The 23,847-nt window shown below is 44.7% G+C and overlaps 1 protein-coding gene across 1 annotated transcript in view; it reads right to left on the bottom strand.

Moving 5' to 3' along the window:
• Nucleotides 1-17,186, bottom strand: part of PSMD2 (proteasome 26S subunit ubiquitin receptor, non-ATPase 2) — a 43,048-nt gene extending 25,862 nt beyond the window's left edge. The window contains exons 1-6 of the mRNA XM_087725126.1: nucleotides 17,005-17,186; nucleotides 12,420-12,476; nucleotides 10,780-10,944; nucleotides 7,682-7,803; nucleotides 4,308-4,532; nucleotides 2,550-2,708 (exon numbers count right to left, since the gene is read on the bottom strand). Of these exons, the coding sequence (XP_087581252.1) occupies nucleotides 2,550-2,708; nucleotides 4,308-4,532; nucleotides 7,682-7,803; nucleotides 10,780-10,944; nucleotides 12,420-12,476; nucleotides 17,005-17,163 (887 nt within the window). The 5' untranslated portion in view covers nucleotides 17,164-17,186. The remainder of the gene's footprint in view (nucleotides 1-2,549; nucleotides 2,709-4,307; nucleotides 4,533-7,681; nucleotides 7,804-10,779; nucleotides 10,945-12,419; nucleotides 12,477-17,004) is intronic.
• Between the last annotated feature and the right edge of the window lie 6,661 nt (nucleotides 17,187-23,847).

Raw genomic sequence — 23,847 nt, 5'->3', positions numbered from 1 at the left:
GAAGTTAGGGTTAGGGTTAAATCCCTTAAAACCTAATTTTGCTCGCAGGGAAAAGCTGCATTTTAATTGGCCTATTTTTAGGCCACACTCATGTTTTGTCTATGTTTTTAATTAACTTAACAATGGATTCTGTCAGCAGCCCAGAGCCTGCTGGAGTGAGCAGCCATAATAAATGTAATGAAATAAATAAGACATCCCATCTCAGGAAGATAATCATGATTACTGTATATACTCAAGTATAAGCCTAGTTTTTCAGCCCACTTTTTGAGCTGAAAAAAGCCGCCTCGGCTTATACTCGAGTCAGTGAAAAATTTGCCCGAAATGGAGGAGAAAAAGGGGCGGGGCCATGCCGCTGGGTGACGCTCGTGAATGGCCCAGCGCCCCCGAGTTTCCCCTCCCTCTGTGTCAGTTTGCCACGCAGCGTGCACCGCACCATCCCCCCTCCTCACGTTCTAATGTAATGCAGGGCTATCTTACGATTCCCCTTCCTCCCCCTCCTGCCACTCTGCAACGATGTCCCACCTCCTCGTTATGGCAAGCAGCCACATAGCGATGTCCCACCTCCTCTGGTACAGTGATCCAATGATAGGAATCACTGTGCCGTGTGTCATAGGAGGCGGGACATCATCATCACAGCGGGACATCAGCATCATGAGGTGAGTGAAGTATTTCATTGAATACACCGGTATTGTGTGATAATAATTTGTTATGCAGAGCAAATTTTTACAATGGCTACTGTATATTTAATGGGCACAGGCAGGCTGTATATGTTATTCAATGGGCAATGGCATTATTGGTATCTATTTTTATTTTTGAAATTTATTGGTAGCTGCTGCATTTCCCACCTTAGGCTTATACTCGAGTCAATAACTTTTCCAGTTTTTTGTGGTAAAATTAGGTGCCTCGGCTTATATTCGGGTCGGCCTATACTCGAGTATATACGGTACCGATAATGTTGGCAAGTTTCACTGAAAGTCACTGTTCCTCACCTGAGTTTCCAAACATTGAGCAATATCAATTTCAATTAAGCAACATTTTAATTTCCACCAGAAGTTTATAATATTGGATCTGGAGGATCAATCTTGGATTTATTTACGATTCATTGTTTTATTTTGTACGTCTATTGCTTCTATTCTGGAATGAAAGCCTGGTACTTAACAGAGGTTCTAAACTAAGTCCTCATAATTCTTTCTCACTGGTCATTGTACATAGAGCCAAATTATTAAAAAGATAACTGGAAATATGTGAAGCTTTGGCATAATCATGTTCAGATTCCTTTGTAGAAGATTGTGTTCTCAGTTTCAAAAAAAGAAAAAAAAGTATGCATAACAGCAATAGCACTTAAGACTTATATACTGCTTTACAGCCCTCTCTAAGTGATTTACAGCCTACTTCCCCCAACAATCTGGAGCCTCATTTTACCCACCTCGGAAGGATGGAAGGCTGAGTCAACCTTGAGCTGGTCAGAATCGAACTGCCAGTACTGCATTCTAACCACAGCTGCACTTAAACTAGACATACCCAATTTCTGCAACCATTCTATGTGTTTTATCCTCCAGTCCGCTAATCATCTTTGTAGTTCTTCTCTGCACTCTTTCTAGATCTCAGCATCCTTTTTTATACATGTGAATCAAATGGTTTTTGGACAAGACTCTAGACCAGTGGTCACCAACCGGGGGTCCGTGGACCACTGGTGGTCTGAGAGAAAATGTTGGTGGTCCTCAGAAAAATTATTTGCATTTTTTATATTGCACTAAATCAGGGGTCCTCAAACTACGGCCCCTGGGATGGATACGTGCAATGAGAGAGTATCCTCCTTCGGGGATACTCTCTCTGCAGAGAGTATCCTCCTTCGGGGTCCTTTTGTGTGGGTCGGAGGGGGGAAGAAATTCCAACTTGGGGTCTGCTTTAGCCTCCTGGTGGGGGGCTTTGGGCGAAGGCTGGAGGGAAGCACGACTGATGGCGAAGAGCCGGAGGGCCTCGTTCCAGTGGGACTGCATCATGGCCTGGAACTGGCTAACCATCCAAGCCTGCTGAGCCTCCAGGTGCCGGTACCTGGCCTTGCACTCCCGCAGGTCTTCCCTCTGCTTGGAAAGCCTATGCACGTAGTCCTCAGTGAGGTGCTTCTGCTGAACCTCCTTCTCGGTCTGATCCAATTTGAACTGAGTTTTTTTGCCAACTCTTTCTCATGGTGACTGCTTAGCTCCAACAACTGCTTCCTGTTGGGGCCCTAAGGAGCCTGGGTGGGGAGGCGAGGAGTGATTGGGAGGGGAGGGGAGAGTAGAGGCTAGTGAGGTGCTCCTCAACGTGAGTGACATTGAGTTGACCATGCCCACCCAGCCATATGACCACCTAACTACATGTGACCACATGTCCACCCAGCCGAACATTAGGCAGATCATATTAGTGGTCTGCAGGATTTAAAATTATGAATTTAGTGGTCCCTGAGGTCTGAAAAGTTGATGACCCCTGCTCAAGACTTAACCATTCTCCGTTCAGCTAACCCTGAGCCCTGTGGATCTGTCCCCCAGCACCCCAGCGCTACTTACACATCTTTGCAGGAAATGAAGATGTTCTCTGCCAGTTCCATGTCATTCAGCATAAGGGCCAAACGCAAGGCTTCAGGATAGCGATTAAACTTGCGGAAGATACTAAGGGCACAACGGAGCAGGGCAGAATTCTCCGGCTCAGGAACATAGCTCACACAGCTTGAAAAATAAGAATGGGAGAGGCAGAAAATGAAGTTTGATTAGTACTACGGCTGTTCGCCAACTGTTGCTTTTTTCACAAATGTTACACAGTCCCTTGGGGTAGCTCCCTAAACCTTAGCTGCTGTCAAATTAAAGTTTTCAATATGCGATGGGGGGAAAAAAAATCATTCAACTCATGAAAAATATAGATGATCTGAAAGAGGAAAAAAAAATCACAATATGCATATTGAGGCATAGGGGAGCCACAATTTTGTCATAACCTCATCATGGAAGAGTTAAAGTAGACAGAAATCCTACTGAACAGCAAATATAGAAGTTACCTAAATTAGGAATTGCTTCCTTTAAGTGGGGGAGGGGGGAACATTTTGTAAAATGGGCTGGTTGATAAAAAGAATTATCTCTTTAGGATTAGAATTATGGCTAGTTATACCTTTCTTATCAGATTCAGGTGAATTTCAGCATACATTTTTATTTTTCCATGTGTAAATGAATGCAAACCTGTCACAATCAATCAGGATTTGGGCTCAGAATACCCTAGATCAGGGATTCCCAAACTTGGCACCTTTAAGACGCATGGGCTTCAACTTCCAGAATTCCTCAGCCAAGCTTGGCTGGGGAATTCTGGGGGTTGAAGTCCACGCATCTTAAAGTTGTCAAGATTGGGAAACACTGCCCTACACTTAAGGTCCTGCATTTCCTTGCAACAATTCTTTGTCATATTGGATTGTCTCAGTAAAATGAGAGTTTCTTATAGAATATAATTCTTTATGGACGGTGTGATTGGACACACAAGGAATTTGCCTTTGGTGCATGTGCTCTCAGTGTACATAAAAGATACATTTGTCACAAATCATAAAGTACAACACTTAAAGATAGACATAGGCTACAAATAAGCAATCAAATCATACTAGAAAATAATCAATGTAAATCATAAGGATACAAGCAACAAAGTTAGTCATACAGTCATAAGTGGGAGGAGATGGGTGATAGGAACGATGAGAAGATTAATAGTAATAGTATTGCAGACTTATTAAATAGTTTGACAGTGTTGAGGGGATTATTTATTATTCTAATAAATAATTTTTCTATTATTTCTAAAGGAAATAGTTTCACTTTGAGTACTTTTCTGAACTCCACACTTAAAGAAGAAAAGGTACAAAAGCTAAGAGAGAAAAAAAGGTTCATTCGGATTTTAGAAGAATAAGAAAGGAAGGAACTGGAAACATATAGTTTTGAGCAGGTAGAGAGGCGGATAGCATTCTTCATGAATCTGAAAAGATATCACCCAGAAGATTAAGATCTGTTCTGCACTGTTTCAGAGTGCAGAAAATGAATAAAAGATCTGAGGGACAGGAATGTAATTTCCAATTAAGTCTTGGGGTGGGGGTGGGGGGAAGCCTTTGGTATTTGAACTGTATTTTGAATTGAATTATGCAAAGAAACTCGGTTTGGATAGCCACTGACCATGAATGTTTTAATCTGGATCTCTGTGTTCATCCAGGGATTGCCCTCAATGGCCTAATTCAGCCTTGCCGACTCTTATGAATTCCACAAATTCACAAACTCCACGAACGCAAGAAAGTACAGTTCCCTCACCTGGTCAAATAGAGACAAACTTTGGCATAGGCATTGTCATCAATATATTCCTCCAGCATATCCATCTGCTCAATTTCCATCAGCAAATCACAGGCCTCGTGCTCAGCATTATGGGCCATGTTGTACGGCACAATCTCCTTCACAAGAGTTAGAAGTGTGTCCTTCTGGGTCTTGTCTGCCTCGTCAATTTCTTGCCATTCCTTGGCGACTTCGCCTGCTAGATGCCTGCAGCGGCAACGGAAGGAAAATAATATGATTTTAAAATAAAACAAAACAAACTCCCTATACAGTAGGTCATTTGAAGGGGGGGGGGGGAGTTTCCTGGCAAATTTATAGCTTGTTTTTCAGCCCATGAAATGGGGCTTAAATTTTCCCATCTGCTTTATTGTAAGGAACACTTCAAATAAGAGTTTAGAGTTAGAGTTTAATTTATTGATTAGCCCTTGGGCCACATCAAAGTGCAGAGTTCCAGACCCAAATTATTGCTAAAATCAGATTTAAAAAATTTAAAATGGTATTTGATAAAATACGATTTAAAATGAAATTGGAATAAAATACAATAATATATGATAAAATTATATTTTGGGTAAATATAAATTATACCTTACAATCTACCGCAATCAGTCTCACATATGACAATTTCAACTGAACTATTTTTCGGAGTATAAGACGCACCTTTTTCCCTCAAAAAAGAGGCTGAAAATCTGGATGCGTCTTATACATTGAATACAGCATTTTTTGCCTCACCAAACCCCGCCCCCTTCACCAAAATGGCTGTGCATACCCTTATGGAAGCTTTCAGAGAGTTCCTGGGAGCTGGGAAGGACAGAAATAAGGAAAAAATGGTCCGTTTTTTTGCACACACACACACACACACACCCCGGAGCACTCTTTAAGCCTCCATAAGGCTATGCATGCAATTTCTTTGCCCAAAAACGGGCCCATTTTCACGAATGGACCGTTTTTGCTCGTTTTTGCACCCCCTCCCGCACTCTGTAAGCCCCCGCAAGGCTATTCATGCCTTTAAAAGGGGGGGGGGGCATTTTTGCAGAGTGCAAAACCTTTTTTTCCCCTTTTGGAAAGCTCTTTAACTGATTGATGAGAATTACATTGATCAAGTCCTGTGCCAGCAGAAACACCTAGCTATCTACTGTATTTCTCTCTATCTCTATTTCTCTCTATCCCTCTACCTACCTACCTACACACTCTCTCCCTACCTACCTACTGTATTTTCTCTCTATTTCTCTCTCTCTCTATCCCTTTATCTACCTACCTACTCTCTCTCGCTATCTTCGGTATTTCTCTATTTCCCTCTCTCTCCCTCTACCTAGCTACCTACCTACACACACTCTCTCTCCCTACCTACTATATTTCTCTATCTCTATTTCTCTCTCCCTCTACCTACCAACTTATCTACTCTCTCTCCCTACCTATCTACTGTATTTCTCTCTCTTTCTATTTCTCTCTATCTACCTACCTACCTACACTCTCTTTCGCTACCTACTGTATTTCTCTATATGTCTATTTCTCTCTCTCTCTATCCCTTTATCTATCTACCTACCTAACTATTCTCTCTCTCTTCCTACCTACCTACTGTATTTCTCTCTCTTTCTCTCCCTCTCTATCCCTCTATCTACCTACCTACTTTTTTTTAAATTTGCCTCTTCAAAATCTTGGTGCGTCTTATACTCTGAAAAATAACAGGTAAGTATTGTACTGTGTTAAATGTTATTTTCAGATTCTGGCCGCACATAAGGTAAGTTGTTTTGAGATGGGGATCCCAATGGGTCACTCATTTGGTATGTAGAAAATAAGAGATTATTTGTCAATAATCAGTCTTGGGTTAATAAGACCCCTGCTGCAAGAGACTATACTGAAGAAACAACTACTATAAACAAAGCTCAGGCAATGCGGATTGGGACATCACCTGAGGGTCTCCCGTTTGCTGTGTTCAGCTCTGCAAATGGAAGGTGATGTTTAACAATGAAAAAGAACTATGTAGTTCAAAAGAACTGTACAGGTAGTCCTCGACTTACAACAGTTCACTTAGTGATCATTCGAAGTTACAACGGCACTGACTTTGGACCATTTTTCATACATAAGCGTTGCACCATCACCACATGATTTACATTTGGATGTTTGACAACTGATTCACACTTATGAATTCCCTTATCCTCCGTATTACTAAATATCTATAGAGATTCTCAGCCATCCAGGTCCTGGTTGTCCCAAAGGTGATATTTTTTCAAGAGGCAACTGGAATTTCTGTTTTTTTCTTTGGAAGACGTTTTGCTTCTCATCCAAAAGCTTCTTCAGCTCTGACTGGATGGTGGGGAATGGAAGGATTTATATTCCTTGCAGACAGCTGGTCATTTGCATCCTTTTTATTTATTTATTTTTAAAATAGAATTTATTTTTATTTTCAAAACAAACACAACACATAAAATCTTCCTTCTTTACATACTGTAGAAAGTGTATCAGTTGGTTACAAAATGTTTCTGTGCATCTCTTCCACAGTCATCAAGCATCATTCATATTAACTCAAGTATTTTAACTCAAAGATTTATACATGTTACCCTTGTATCTCAATTTTTATTTGACTATAATTGTTTAAACGTCCTTCATCATAAAATATACCAAGATTTAATACAAAACCATATACTGGCATTTCAGAGCCGAGGTGGCGCAGTGGTTAAATGCAGCACTGCAGGCTACTTCAGCTGACTGTAGTTCTGCAGTTCGGCTGTTCAAATCTCACTGGCTCAAGGTTGACTCAGCCTTCCATCCTTCCAAGGTGGGTAAAATGAGGACCCGGATTGTTGTTGGGGGCAATATGCTGACTCTGTAAACCGCTTAGAGAGGGCTGAAAGCCCTATGAAGCGGTATATAAGTCTAACTGCTATTGCTATTGCTATTGAATATTTCTAAAATCTTCCAATAGCACTGAATCCTTATGTCCTATTCTAGCTAAACATCCATAATATTTAATAACAAAATGGATTTGCATCCTTTTTAGAAGGCCGTCCTGCAAATGACCAGCTGTCTGCAAGGAATATAAATCCTTCCATCCCCCACTATTCTGCCAGAGCTGAAGAAGCTTCTTGGATGACAAGCGAAACGTCTTCAAAGAAAAAACAGAAAGTTCAGTGGCCTCTTGAAAAAAAAAGCCCCTTTGGGACATCTGTATTACTAATTTAACCACTGCAGTCATTCACCGAACAAACGTGGCAAGAAAAGTCGTAAAATTGGGCAAGACTCACTTGACAAATTTCTCACTTAACAACATAAATCCGGGGCTTCAACTGCAGTCGCAAGTGGAGGATTACCTGTATTGCTGACTTCTAGATCATCAAACATCTGCGCTTGCTCCTTACCTCACGTATTCATGTCCCCAGGAAGCTAAGGGCTCCTGAGACCCCACCAACCGATACTTCAGACACTCTCGCTCTCCACTCATTGTCATGGCCAGAACAGATATAATGTCCGCAGCAAAACGCTGTAAGAAGAAAGAAATGTTAAGAGTGGATCGAACAATTCCTCTGGCTAAAACCTCTTAAAAACAGAAAAATGGCAACAACGCTCTGTGTTAGGCACTGTGTGTGAATAAATAACAGTATTTCAATTCAGACTCTCCAGGGATGGCTACAGAGAGTCTTAGATTTACAAACATTTGTTCAGTGATCACTCGAAGTTACAACGGCACTGGAAAAGAGACTTAATCCAGGTGTTTGGCAACTGACATGTATTTGTGGCCCAAGATCATGTGATCACCATGTGTAACCTTCCCAATTGGCCTCCGACAAGTAAAATCAATGGTGGAAGCCGGATTTGCTTAATGACATGCTGTGATTCCCTTAGCAACTGTGGCACCAAAGGTCATAAAATGGGACAAAGCTCGCTTAGCAATGGAAATTTTGGGCTCAATTGTGGCCATGCGTCAAGGACTACCTGTACACAACATTAAGAACGTCCTCTCCTAACATAAAGATGCTATTGGCTATTTAAAGCTTTTTTTAAAAAAAAACCTCCAGGTCTTCCTGTGCCCCCTTCTCAAAGGAAACAGCAACACATTTGCTCTCCTTATGAATAACCCAACTATAACAGGGATCTTTTAATTCACCCTGGAGGAGGCCTTTTGGGCAGCATCTCATCTGCCACTCATTTTTATTTCCTTCCCAGCAAGTGCTTTTTCCATCTCGAGTGATGATCCATTGATTGTGAAACCACCAGCTTGTCAGCCAAGGTCGACAGGGGCTTGGGAAAGAGTGACTGGACGAGTCACCCAACTGGCTTCCATTGCCCAAGGTGGGATTAGAACTCCCGGGAACTAGCCTGAAGCCAAATGGGCTCTCATTTCCCACCCAGTTTATGTTCTGCTATTTTGTTTGTTTGTTTAGAAAATGTACATTGATGCCTACTTGCAATGGCGACTCAAGGCAGCTTACAAGGACATAAAAGCACAATATAAAAGAAAAAGTAATAATAATAAAACATAAAAATAATAGAATAACCACCCCCATCCTCTCATCCCAGTGATAACACACATGCATGCCAGCCATTTAATGGGCTCCATCCTGCTCTGGGTTCTCCAGGCCCGTTGGTAGCCCACATCTTCAGGGCCTTCTGAAAGAGTGTTAGAGTGGGGGCCAGTCTAATCTCTGGGGGGATAATATTGCAGAGTAAGGGAGCCACCATGGAGAAGGCCCTTCTTCTGGGTCCCACCAAGTGTATCTCCTTAGAGGCGGGACCCGCAACGTTCCTTGCCTCCCCACTCTAGTGGGGCGGGGTACAGTGACTGGCAAGAGACTGGTCCCAAGCAATGAAGGGTTTAAAGGTGACAACCAGCATCTTGAATTGCACCATGAAGCAAATCGGCAATCCATGCAGCTCCCGCAGGAGAGGTGATACACAATCACACCAAGGTCTGCACAAAACCATTTTGGAGATCATGGGGGGGTCTACTGTGAATAGATTGATTCTTGAAGCAAAGAAAAAGGAGCAAAGCAAGTAAATTGGTATTTAGATTTTTGACAACCAGGGACCGATTTGCTAGCTAGCTACTATTAGGTAAAGGTTCCCCTCGAACATTTTGGCTAGTCGTTCCTGACTCTAGGGGGTGGTGCTCATCTCTGTTTCAAAGCCGAAGAGCCAACGCTGTCTGAAGACGTCTCTGTGGTCATATAGCCAGCATCACTAAATGCCAAAGGTGCACAGAACGCTGTTACCTTCCCACCAAAGGTGGTTCCTATTTTTCAATTTGCATTTTTTACGTGTTTTCGAACTGCTACCGTGTTTCCCCAAAAATACGACAGGGTCTTATTTTCTTTTTACTTACAAAATATGGCCTTGGGATTATTATAGGGGAGGGCTTATTGTTTTGGGGTTGCCGGGCGACTGCTCCCTTGCGAACTGGCTCCCGAAGAGCCGGGCACAGCCTCAGGGGTGAAGCAGCCATGAGGTGACCAAACTCATGAGCAACAGCCCGGCAACCCCTCTCTCCAGCCAGGCAGAGCGCCATTCACTGACCTAGGGGGTATCACTAGGGCGCCAAGCCACGTGGCGCTCTGCCCTCCCCCCAGCTCCCGCGGCTTGGCACATTAGGGATACCCACTAGGTCAGTGCATAGAGCTCTGCCCGGCTGGAGAAGAGGTTTGCGCGAGCGCCTGTTCTGCCTCCAGCAGGCATGCCTCTTAGCCTCAACATGTCTGGGCCGACGAGCATAACGTCTTCTCCGGTTCCAAACTCCCAAACTTGGCTGCCAAAATAGGCACTCGTGCAACCCCCTTCTCCAGCCAGGCAGAGCTCCATTAGGGTATCCCTAATGTGCCAAGCCGCGGGAGCTGGGGAGCAGGCAGAGCGCCACGTGGCTTGGCCTTAGTAATACCCCTTAGGTCAGTGAATGGCGCTCTGCCCGGCTGGAGAGGGGGTTTGCCGGGTGGTTGCTCGTGAGCATGGTCACCGCATGGCTGCTTCACCCGAGGCTGTGCCCGGCTCTTCGGGAGACAGTTCGCAACCACCCGGCAACTCCCCCCTTTGGCCAGGCAGAACTCCCCAACCTAGTGGTATCCCGAAGGTGCCAAGCAATGTGAGTGCCTTTCTCCCCCCCCCCCTTTCAGGATATTGCTATGTCGGTGAGCGGTGCTCTGCCTGGCTGGAGGTGGGGGTTGTCCAGGGGGTTTATTTTCGGGGGTGGGCTTTTTGCCCACGCGAAAAATGTGGCAAGGCTTTAGTTTCAGGACAGGTCGTATTTTGGGGAAAACACGGTAGGTTGGCAGAAGTTGGGACAAGTAACGGGAGCTCACTCCGTTATGCGGCGCTAGGGATTCAAACCACTGAACTGCCAACCTTCTGATCGACAAGCTCAGCGTCTTAGCCACTGAGCCACCGCGTCCCAGCTAGCTATTAGAAAGGACAAAAAGAAAAATGGCAAAGTAGCACCAGCACTTCCCTCGAATCAATCCAAGCTACGCACCTTGTTTTCCCCTGCGGCCATATTTTCATAGATCTCTTTCAATTTGCCGTAATGTGGCCGCAGGAACTTCAATGGCTTGGGTACGGAAGTCATGGAGGTTGTGGAAGAGCGTATCTGCCTGCGAAGTTCCTCCAAGGCAGGACGGTAAAGAGCTGTGTCTTGCTCCTGCAATCAGATCGGTTGTTATTAGGAAGGGAACAAAAATTTACCTGCCAAGCCCTCCCTGCAAAACTGCCGCTTCGGTTAAATGTGGCCAGGAGGAATCAGCTCAAAACTTTGCTATGGGACCTGCACTAAGAGCATATTTACTAGAAACAGGCATAACTGTTTCGTTAAGAAGAGTCCTGGCAGATTAGGCAACTGTCTAGCCATCATTTTTGCTCACACAATAACAAAAAAAACTCCCTTTTTATGACCCTGTGGTCCCTATTCAGGTAGAGTCAGGGCAATTGGATGGAGCCGAGCGTTTACTGACCAGATGCCCTTCCTGATGCCTATGTGGAGTTCACAGCAGATATCTTTTTCTTTTGAGCCGTAGGAAAGAAACATCCGTCGCTACTTAGGATTGAACTCTCAACTTCCAAAGTGGGAAGGGAGGGTCTTGACCACTAGGCCTCCGTACTGTTCTTGGTCACACAGCAGTCAGACAAAGGTCACCAAGAACCTCACAAATATTAGAACAATGCTGAGAGCTTTCTTCCACGTTACTCTCTTAACTGCTAAATAACTGTTGAAGATGTCTGGAATCCTCCCTTTTACGAATAAAGTATATGATAATTGTCCCATTTCATTTTGTGCTGCTTTGGAGATCATCTAAGAATGCAGTTAATATACATAGATTTGAAATTTTAAAAAAAATGAGCCAAAGGAAGTTTTAGATTTATGACCATTATGAGCCAATCAAAACATCGGTTTTCCAAAGAAGTAAAATTGGGTCCAGTCAATATAGGTGATTCAACTTACAATCGTCGTGACTTACAATGAAAATTCTGGGGTCCGTTACAGTCACAAGTCGAGGACTATAGGCACACTGTTGACAGTCTTACTTAAAATACAATTTTTATAAACTGCAAGTTATTGTTTTAGATGGATCAACACTGTCAGCGTCAGAATTAATTTTATTACGAGACTAGGGTAGAACCAACAACATGCACATTATTGTTGTCAGAAATAATATACAGGTAGCCCTCACTATACAACAGTTTGTTTAGTGACTGTTTGAAGTTATAACAGCACTGAAAAAGTCACTATCATCATTTTTCATACTTATAATCATTGCAGTCACATGATCAAAATCCAAATGCTTGGCAACTGACTCATATTTATGACGGTGGTAGCGTCATACGACCCATCTTTTGAGATCTTATCACAAGCAACCCTGTTACTAATTTTACAACTGCAGTGATTCATTTCACAACTGTAGGAAGAAAGGTCATAAAACAGGGCAGACCTCACAATAAATGTCTTACTTAGCAACAGAAATTTTGCACTCAACTGTAGTCATGACGACTACCTGTATTATACATAGGATTGTCACTACAATACAGCGTGAACTTTATTGCTGTTTGAAGCTCCATCATTTCTGGACTTAGGAAATTAGTATAGTCTGATCTCTCACAAGTTCACAGTGAAGAACTTACTCCCAAGCGTTCCACAAGCATTTCCAGCTCATCTTGTAGCTGTTTGTCTTCCTCAGACTGTAAAGAATGAAGGGAAAAAAATGTGAAAATCCAGGCCTCTCCGAAATCAGCTATTCTGAACTGTAACTGAATTGATGGATGAAACAGGAATACAAAGTTATTCAACAGCAAGGTGATGGTGGCACTATAATTTACATTTAATCATAAATATATCCAACTGAAGACAGAAACATATGAAATTCAAGTGGTGAGAGAAATCCCCATTAAGCCAACTGAGAAAAATAGCAATAAACTACAGACTTAACATAACAAATGCCAGCATTCCTTTGAAATTCAGGCAGATCTAGCAAACCAGGAAAGCACACAGAAGCATCCCAACTGCTCCTTATTGTTGTTCTAAGTATTTCATCCCCCACAAGCCACCATCACATTAGAATGCATCCAGTTTTGGTCACAATATAAAAAAGCTGTTGAGACTCTACAAAGATTGCAGAGAAGAGCAACAAAGTTGAGGGACTGGAGGCTAAAACATATGAGGAACAGTTACAGGAATTGGGTATATCTAGTTTTAATGAAAAGAAGGGCCAGGGGAGACATGATAGCAGTGTTTCGATAACTCAGGGGCTGCCACAAAGAAGTGAGAGTCAACCTGTTCTCCAAAGCACCTCAGGGTAGAAGAAGCAATGGGTGAAAACTAATCAAGGAGAGAAGCAATCTAGAACTAAGGAAGAATTCCCTGACAGCGAGAACAATTAAACAGTGGAACAACTTGCCTCTAGAAATTGTGGGTGCTCCAATACTGGAGGTTTTTAAGAAGAGACTGGACAATCATTTGTCTAGAATGGTATAGGATTTTCTGCCTGAGCAAGGGGTTGGATTTCACGGTCCCTTCTGACATTATTATTCTGTTCATCTCAGTAACAGGTTTTTAATGACAAGGCCTCCGTTTAACTCCCTAGGGTGGCAATTCTGGGAAAACCACTGAAGATTTGGAAATGTGTCAGTGACCAAAGAGGGCCTTAGAACTTAGAATAACTTTGTCACTTTAAATGTACACTAATCAGCAAACATTAAAGTGAATTTCATTGCATACAGCTCTCAAAGGGTCACGTCTCCAAAATACACTACATAAACATCAAAATAAATAAAAGTAATCCTATGGCTTCCAAGCTCATTGCCAACACTGGGAAGGGTCTCCTTCAAAAGGGATATAGGGCAGCTCTTTGTCATCATCCCCATCCTCCAAAGGTTCATTTTGCTGCTCTCCAAGGTCACCTGTTCCATAACACAGGCTGGGACATTGGTCCACATGCCCAAACCCCGGATCTTCACCGGCCATTCATTCATTGAGAAGTGATTTATGACTATTTTTCACACTTACGACCATTGCAGCATCCCCCACCGTCATGTGATCCAAATTCAGATGCTTGGCAACTTGACTCATATTTATGACGGTTCAGGGTCCCCGAGGATCACATGATCCCCTTTTGCGACCTTCTGACAAGCCAAGTCAATGGGGAAGCCGTGATTAACATAACTGTTCCTATTCACTTAACAACTAAGCGAATAACAGAACAAGATTTGGAAGGGACCTTGAAGGTCTTCTACAATACAATACAATAGCAGAGTTGGAAGGGACCTTGGAGGTCTTCTAGTCCAACCGCCTGCCTAGGCAGGAAACCCTACACCATTTCAGACAAATGGCTATCCAACATCTTCTTAAAGACTTCCAGTGTTGGGGCATTCACAACTTCTGGAGGCAAGTTGTTCCACTGATTAATTGTTCTAACTGTCAGGAAATTTCTCTTCAGTTCTAAGTTGCTTCTCTCCTTGATTAGTTTCCACCCATTGCTTCTTGTTCTGCCCTTCTAGTCGAACCTCCTGCTCAAGAAGGAGACCCTATACCATTCCAGACTAATGGTTGTCCAATCTCTTCTTTAAACCCCCCCCCCCTGATGGAGCACCCACAACTTCTGGAGGCAAGCTGTTCCACAGGATAATTGTCCTCACTCTTAGGAAGTTTCTGCTTAAGTCCAGGTTGCTTCTCTCCTGGATTAGTTTCCATCCATTATTTCCTGTCTTGCCTTCTAGTCATTTGGAAAACAAATTATATTTTCTATATAAGTTGTATAAGCTGTATAAAAAGGCAGCCCCTCAAATATTGGACGATTGCTATCATATCACCCCTTAAGTGACATGGTAGCAGTATGTGTCACCCCCCCAAGTCGCTTTTTTCAGTGTCATTGTATTGTATTTGTATTTGTATTTATTGAGTATTTGTATGCCGCCCTTTTCCCTGAGGGGACTCAGGGCGGCTCACAACAATCAGGGGAAGGGAGTGCAAGACAAAACTTAAAAAGAAAAAAAAAAATCGTGAATAAAAGAAAATTATCCATAAAACACACATTCACTCAACATTCGGGCGGGGTGAGAGTAATCCTATCCCCAGGCCTGACGGGATAGCCAGATCTTGAGGGCTGTGCGGAAGGCCTGGACTGTGGCGAGGGTACGGATCTCCACGGGGAGGTTGTTCCATAATGTCGGAGCTGCAACTGAGAAGGCTCTCCTCCGCGTAGTCGCCAGTCGGCACTGACTGGCGGATGGAATACGGAGGAGGCCTACTCTGTGCGATCTGATGGGACGCAGGGAGGTAATTGGCAGAAGGCGGTCTCTCAAATAGTCAGATCCACTACCATGGAGCGCTTTATAGGTGGTAAGACAGACCTTGAAGTGCACCCGACGATCAACAGGTAGCCAGCGCAGCTCACGGAGGATTGGTGTTATATGGGCGAACCGTGGTGCGCCCATGATCACTCGCGCGGCCGCGTTCTGAACTAGCTGAAGTCGCCGGATGCTCTTCAAGGGCAGCCCCATGTAGAGCACATTGCAGTATTCCAGCCTAGAGATCACAAGGGCTCGAGTGACTGTTGTGAGAGCCTCCCGGTCCAGGTAGGGCCGCAACTGGCGCACCAGGCGAACCTGGGCAAATGCCCCCCTGGTCACAGCCGACAAGTGATGGTCAAAACTCAGCTGTGGATCCAGGAGGACTCCCAAGTTGCGGACCCTGTCTGAGGGGTATAAATTTTGCCCCCCCAGCCTGATTGGTGGCACGTTGACCAAATTTTTGGGAGGAAAACACAACAGCCACTCGGTCTTTTCCGGGTTGAGTACCAGTTTGTTAGCTCTCATCCAGTCTTTAACAGCCTCAAGGCCCCGGTTCATCACGTCCACCGCTTCATTGAGTTGGCACGGGGCGGACAGATACAACTGCGTATCGTCCGCATATTGATGGTACTTAATCCCGTGCCTCCGAATGATCTCGCCCAGCGGTTTCATGTATATGTTAAATAGCAGAGGGGACAGAACCGAGCCCTGCGGCACCCCATAGGTTAGGGGCCTCGGGGACGATCTCTCCCTCCCCACCAACACCGACTGCGACCTGTCCGAGAGGTAGGAGGAGAACCACTGTAAAACAGTGCCGCCCACCCCCACCTCCCGCAGTCGTCGCAGAAGGATACCATGGTCGATGGTATCGAAAGCCGCTGAGAGGTCGAGGAGAACCAGGATGGACGCATAGCCTCCATCTCTGGCTCTCCAGAGATCATCGGTCAATGCGACCAAAGCGGTTTCAGTGCTGTAACCGGGCCTGAAGCCAGACTGGAAGGGGTCAAGGTAGTTAGCTTCCTCCAAGGTACGCTGTAGCTGTAAGGCCACCACCTTCTCCACTGTAATTTCAGTCACTAAATGAACTTATATAAGCCAAGGACTATATATATAATATCTCCAAGGAAACTCCTGGTGCCTTTATTCCACCTTCCAAACATTATTGATGCTCCTATTGGAGGGGGAAAAACAGGATTTAGTCCCTGGTAAAGAATGTCATTGCCCCATTCACACATGCCACCCTGGGTTAATTTTAACCTCTGTCAGCAAGGCCGAAACATGGGACAAAAAACCCACTTAACATTTCGTATACTTCTTTTTTACATAATCTATTAGTATACTAATTTATCTACATTTATATCCATATATATGCACTAATACTTCTCTTACGCATATTAAAGTATATGCACACAGGTATGGATAAAAATAGTATAATGGAGGTATACCGATGTAGAAATGTTGCAAAGATGATAATGATGTTAAAAAACTCAAAAAAAAAAAAACAAACCTGTTCAATAATAATAATAATTTTTAAAAACCAGTTTCCCTTAGCAAATCAAATGTTTTGGGGGGGCGTTGTGGTCGTAAGTCGAGCCCTACCCGTATCCCGCCTTTATTCTCTTTATAAGATGCCTCCAAGGCGGCCAACATGCATAAAGGCTCCTATTTTCATCGTAACAATAACCCTGCGAGGTGGGCTGGGCCAAGTGCGAGTGACCCGGCCCCAAACCCACGGCTCCACTCTGCACATGCTCAGAGGCGGGCGCGTTTCTCTACCAGCCCTGGCCGGCGAAGGGAGGGCTCCGCGCAGGGTCTCCAGCCCGGGCTGCGGATGATGGGCCGGGTTTAAGGCGCGTTTCCCGGCTCCGGGCCTGGCCGTGACTCAGCGCGGCTATTTGCGGCAGCCCCGCCGGCCTCTCACCAGCTCCTGCTCCTTGTCCACCGCGGGGGCGTTGGGGTCCTTCTTGTCTTTGCTCCAAGGCCCTGCCAGCTTGTCGTCTCCGGAGCCGGGCGTCGAGCCCCCGGCCTGAGACCGCCTTTGACAACTGTTACTGCTGCCGCCTCCTCCTCTGTCCTCCATCGCAAACCGCTTCCTCTCAGAGGCCGACGGAGGCTCTGCGCATGCGCCGGCGCCGTAGACGGGGCGGAGCCTCAGCCAGCCAATCCGTGCCTCGGGGGAGGGAATGGAGGGGGCGCGAGCGCCGGCGGACGCATCGAGGGACGTGGGAGGGGCGTTGGAGGAGGGGAGGGGCCAGACTGATAGAGGGGGCGTGGCGAAGCAAGGCAAAGGGCCACGTGCAGACCGCTCTGCAGGTGGGTCTCTTGGCTCCCGTTTCCAGGTTACGTATTATGCAGATTAACAGAGTTGGGAGGGACCTTGGAGGACATCTAGTCCAACCCCCTCTGCTGAAGCAGGAGACCCTACATCAGAGGGGTCCCCAAACTTGGGCAAGTTTTAATATTTTGTGGACTTCACCTCCCAGAATTCTCCAGCCAGCATAGAATTTCTGGGAGTTGAAGTCCACAAGTATTAAAGTTGCCACGTTTGCGGACCCCTGCCCTACATCATTTCTGACAGGTGGCAACCCAGTCTCTTCTTGAACATCCTCATGGTCACGTGATCAAAGTTTATACACTTTGCAACTGGTTCCTATTTAGTATCCTAGTATCACGGGATCACTTTTTGTGGTGATGATGATGATGAAATACAGCAAACTACATGATTATGAATGAAACATGTAAGAGTGATACCCATTGTCATCAGGGCACTTGGTACCATGTCCAAGGATAAGATGTAAGATACATCAACAAATTGCAACTTCTTGCAATAACCCCAGTGGAACTGCAAAAAACTGCTACTCGGAACATTGTATATTTTAAAAAGGTACTTGATTGATACCTAGGACGCAGCAATCGTATCAGCCATCAGCGCCAGTCAGTGGTCTTTCTGATGCATTTTGGAATGTTCAGTTGACTGAGTTTCATGTTTAATGAATAAAAGAGATAATAATAATAGCCTTTATTGTCATTGTACATCATGTATACAACTAAATTGGAAAATCTGACAAGCCAAGTCAAGGGGTAAGCCATGTTCACTTAACAACCATGGGACTAACTTAGCAAATGCAGGGATTCACTTAATGACTGCAGGCAGAAAGAAAAGGGGGCAAAACTCTCTTAACTGCCTCATTTAGCAACAGAAATTTTGGGCTGAGTTGTGGTGGTAAGTTGAGGATTACCTGTAAGTAGTAAGGGACCTCATAGGTGCTTAGCTTAAGATCTGTGGACTTCAACTCTCCGAATTCTGGGAGTCAGATACAGATACACATTAACAGAGTTGGAAGGGACTTTGTAGGTCATCTAGTCCAACCCCCTACTCAAGCAGGAGACCCAACACCCGGGATGGCGAACCTATGGCATGCATGCCACAGGTGGCACACGGAGCCATTTGTCAGGGCACGCGAGCCAAAAAAGGTTCCCCATCGCTGCCCTATCCTATTGTATTCTAATTTGTCAGGGCACGTGAGGTGTTGCCCTGTCAGCTGGCACACGCTGGCCAGCTGAGTTCAACCTTTTTTAAAGCCATTTTTTGCTCTCCCTGGGCTCCAGAGGCTTTGTAGGAGCCTGGGGAGGGCAAAAACAGCCTCCCACACACCCCCAGAGGCCTTCCGGAGGCTTCAGGAGCTTCCCTGAAGCCTCTGGAGCGCAAAAAACCCGACCCTATGGGCAAACTGAAAGTTCAGGAACAGACTTCCGGTTTGTTCATAGGGCCGGTTTAAGTCCTCCGGAGCCTTCAGGGGCCTTCCAGAGGCTTCCCTGAAGGCTCCGGAGGACAAAAAACGACCCAATGGACAAACCGGAAGGCTCTGGAGGGCTTAAACTGGCTCTACGAGCAAACCGGAAGTCCGTTCCCAATATTTCATTTTTGTAACTTCCTGCACTTCTTGCTCTTGATGCACAATTCATGAAATTGTACGCGCAACATGGCAGGATTATAAAATAAATAGAAATTAATGAATAATGAAAATGTAGGTGAGTCAGCACCCAGCCCTCTCCTTGAAAAATGAAATATTTTAGGAAATATTAAAAGGGCAGAATATTTCCCCTAAAAGGGAGTCAGAAACTCAACCAACACCAACACCTTTGTCAATGGGCCATTAAGGCCTGAGCCAGACTATTCTACATAACAAAGATCTACCTCCTTCAGGCAGAGCCATAGTAGGAATTGCTCAAAACCCGTTCATTACATCATCACCCAGCAAGAATCAACCAAGCTTGGGACTCAGGACAGCCTACAGCAGTGATGGGGAACCTTTTCTGCACTGAGTGCCCAAAAAATGCACTCATCTGGACCGTGACTCGGAAGAGGAGCCTCCCAGGTGGCATGCAGGTGCCCGAAAATGAGGAGCCTCCCAGGTGGCACGCATATGTGCCAGCAAGCAGGTCTTCCAGTTACTGGTGGGCATGTCCGCGCGACAATCAGCTGGCCGGGTCACATGCTCATGCCGGAAAATGAAAGAGCAGCTCACACAAAAACCAGGTAATCGTTGCATGTGCATGTGTGCCAGAAACCCAGAACAGGAACGGGGGATGCCGTGTGTGCAATGGCTCCGTGTGCCACTTCCAGTGGTGGGATTCAGCCAGTTCGCACCTATCCGGGAAAACCGGTTGTTAACTTTCTAAGCAGTTGGGAGAACCGGTTGTTAGAAGAAATCTTTTGTTTTTTCCCACTTTACAGGGCTAATCCTGTAAGGAAGGCAGGAAGGAAACATTCTGGTGTTGTTTCCAGCCTAATCTTCATTGCCCTGCTTACAGAAACTGCCTCTCCGGTTAACCCTTATTACACTGTAACAGCTAAGACGAAGCGCTCATTGACATGAGTGATGTTGAGTTGGCCACACCCACCCAGTGACATGACCACCAAGCCCCAGCTACCCTGCTGGTCACTAGGGCAGAGAACCGATTGTTAAATTATTTGAATCCCATCACTGGCCACTTCGGGCATGCATACCATAGGTTCACCATCACGGGCCTCACAGAATTGTCCCTGCATGGCCCCATGGGAGTCTGACAACCGATCAGAATACAAGCTCAAATTCAAAAGCCTAGAAAGGAGATTAAACTCTCTCAGCATCTCTTCCCTTCTTTGCCCAGAACGCCAAACCTGTCCATCATCAAATAAACCATCTTTCCAAACAGCCACCATGTTTCCAGTGTTTTTCTGCCCACTTGGAACAGAACCAGTGGTGGGTTTCAAAAATTGTTCGAACCTACTCTCTGTGGGTGTGGCCTCCTTTGTGGGAGTGGCTTGCCGCCTATGTGACCGGATGGGAGTGGCTTGCCGCCCATGTGACCGGATATGAAGATGCCGCCAACACTTGTCAGAACCACCTTAAATTACCTCACACACAGCACTGGCATGCATAAGAATATGATGTAAACTTGTTTTTTAAAAGGCATCTTTGGTTTGCGTTAAAACAACTTCAACACACACAATGTTCTGATTGCACCACAAACGCAGTAGTCATCCTTACCTTTCACAGAGGCACTGAGTTTTATAAATAGGAGCATGATAGTGTAGAATAATCATATCCAAGGACCAGTGGTGGGTTTCAAAAAAGTTTGGAACCTCTTCTGTAAGTGTGGCCTGCTTTCCGGGTCCACTGGTGGAACCTCTTCTAACCGGTTCGGTAGATTTGACGAACCGGTTCTACCGAATAGGTGCGAACTGGTAGGAACCCAGCTCTGAACTGAACCCAGATGGACATTTCTTACGACAAAAATAAAAAGGGAACGGCTTTATGGGGTGGGGAAAACCTTTTCCATGAGCTGGCCTTGAGCCCAAGGTTTTGCCTGGTATAAGTCAACAGTCGAGGGCAGGCAGCAATCGGAAAATAAAATTCTCCAAATTGATTTATGTCCTCTGCAGAATTCTATTTCTTAATCTGTTGCTTCTTACGTTGATGCCTGCCTAACAAGGTTAGGATGTGTACCAAGTGACCCAACGGAAGCACGGCAAATCAGGACATAAACCGATTTGTGAAAGGAAGAGAACCATCTCGCTCTGCAGGCAAACAGTTCAGTTTTCAGCTGTTCCCGGATAATGGCCCAAATTAAAAGGTCAGAACGACGATTTTGCTGATCAAGGGTCGGGAGACGTTTCCTGTAACAAAATTTCTTTTTAATTTTTTTTTTACAATTGTTGTTTATACAAACATAACATCTTTGCAACACATTATACTTCTTTTACATATCCATTGTGTTTCCTTTGTACATGTAAATCTTATATAACTCCCCCTCTCTCTATGTGTGTGTATGTGTGTATGTGTGTGTTGCATTTGTGCTGATAAATAAATAAAAGGAGACTAGTATAAATCTATTTCAAGCTATTTAGATCTATACTAGTCTCCCTTTATTTATCAGCACAAATGCAACACAAATGTAACAAAGGCAACATTTAAAAAAAAGGCTTTCAGCCTGAATGGCTCCTAAGGGGTTGTGACACAATACATACATGTGTGTGTGTGTGTGTGTATGTGTTGCATTTGTGCTGATAAATAAATAAAGTAATTTATTTAAAGTAAATAAATAAAATATTGTGTCACATAAATAAATGTGACACAATACTATATATACGTATACATATACATATACATACAAACACACACATATGTTATATTTGTGCTGATAAATAAATAAAGGGAGACTAGTATAGATCTATTTCAAGCTATTTAGCTCTCATCAGCTAGCCATACCCTTGCTGGGAATCGAACCTGTGCTCTATTGCCTCTTAGGCAGATGTGTTAACCATTGAGCTACAGAGCTCGACTCCTTATCAGTCAGGCCAGGGTGAAAGGTATATATTTAAAGTCACAACCCCTGGTATGCCCAAATACCAAAGCTCAATGGTTAACACATCTGCCTAAAAAAACCTGAGGTTTTTTTCCCCTAAAGGGTTAAGGGTGCAAGGGTCTTGTAACTTGACAGCTTTAAGACTTGCGTGCTTCAAATGCCAGAGTTTCTGAGCCAACATTTTGATTGCTAAGCAAGAGCGTTGTTAAGTGAGTTTCACCACATTTTACAAATTGGCCATGCCCACCCAGTCACATGACAGCCAAGCCACTCCCACTTTGTCACATGGCCGGCAAGCCACTCCCAGAAAGCAAGCCACACCTACAGAAGAGGTTTTAAAAAAATTGAAACCCACCACTGGTCCAGTCTCTTCTTAAAAACCTCCAGTGATGAAGCACCCACAACTTCTGATGGCAACTTCTGTTCCATTGGTTAATTGTCCTCACTGTTAGGAATTTTCTCCCTAATCTTGATTAGTTTCCATGCATTGTTTCTTGTCTTGTCTTCTGGTGCTTTGGAAAATAAAATGTCCCCCTCCTCTCAAATACTGGAATACTGCTATCATCATCCCCCCTCGTCCTTATTTTCTCTAGACTGGCCAATACGGTGGCCATACCCAATTCCTGCAACCAGTGGTGGGATTCAATTTTTTTTTACTACCAGTTCTGTGGGTGTGGCTTGATGGGTGTGGCTTGGTGGGTGTGGCTTGGGGGCCGTGGCCGAGGAAGGATACTGTAAAATCTCCATTTCCTCCTGATCAGCTGGGACTCAGGAGGCAGAGAATAGAAGGGAGCGGGGCCAGGCAGAAGTGGTATTTACAGGTTCTCTGAACTACTCAAAATTTCCGCTACTGGTTCTCCAGAACCGGTCAGAACCTGCTGAATCCCACCTTTGCTGCAACCATTCTTCATATCTTTTTGTCTCCAGGCCCTTAATCATCTTAGCTGCTCTTCTTCACACTTTTTCCAAAGTCTCAAGTCTCTTTTTTTGTAATGTGGTGACCAAAACTGGATGCAGTATTCCAGGCCTTGGCTTTACAAAGGCTTTACAAAGCGGTACTAAACACTCATAAAGTGAATTTGATGCTGTGTTTCTGCTTATACAACCAAGGATTGCATTAGCGTTTTTGGACAACGCCAAATATCATTAATATAATATAATAACATTTTATTACTTTCAGCTGAGATGTAGTTGTTAGTCTTTGCTTGTTCGTTTTGCACTGTGGCTGGACTTACCCTCCGGTGAGGAGTACAGTTATAATAAAAACATTTGCTTGGCATTCAAAGACTGTATTTGAAAACAGTCTTTGACGTTAACCAGACCTCTTCCCTTCCCTCAGCTGACAGCTGTCTCCTCACTAAGCTTAGGATCAGTCCCAAGGATTCAGGCATCCTAACCTCTAACATTACGCCCATCACTCCCTGACAAATTGCTGTTCTCTAATTCATGGTACACACACTAGACAACACAGTAGCAACAATAGATACTTTCAAGTTTCTAGGTTCTATCATATCTCAAGACTTAAAATGGACACCTAAGATCAAAAACATCATCAAAAAAGCACAACAAAGAATGTTCTTTCTGCGCCAACTCAGGAAGCTCAAACTGCCCAAGGAGCTGCTGATTCTGTTCTACGGAGGAATTATTGAGTCTGTCATCTGCACCTCCATAACTGCCTGGTTTGGCTCTGCAACCCAACAAGACGGACACAGACTTCAGAGGAGAATCAGAACTGCAGAAAAAACAATAACTTCCAACCAGGGGTGGGTTTCTCGCCCCGTTCCAACCAGTTCGGTTTGAATGGGGCCGACGGCATCCTCGTGCACGCGTGCAGTGCACGCATGCATACTAGCGTCTGTGCAATGCTCCAGCTGCTCCTGGAGGATCGTGCAGGCGCTGTATGCGTCCTGCG

The sequence above is a fragment of the Thamnophis sirtalis genome, unplaced genomic scaffold (assembly GCF_051295495.1).
Source record: "Thamnophis sirtalis isolate CommonGarterSnake01/CBP01778 unplaced genomic scaffold, rThaSir2_p1.2 scaffold_11, whole genome shotgun sequence".
Lineage (NCBI taxonomy): Eukaryota > Metazoa > Chordata > Lepidosauria > Squamata > Natricidae > Thamnophis > Thamnophis sirtalis.
Note: the sequence above shows the minus strand (reverse complement) of the source record. Positions and strands in the feature narration are given on the sequence as shown.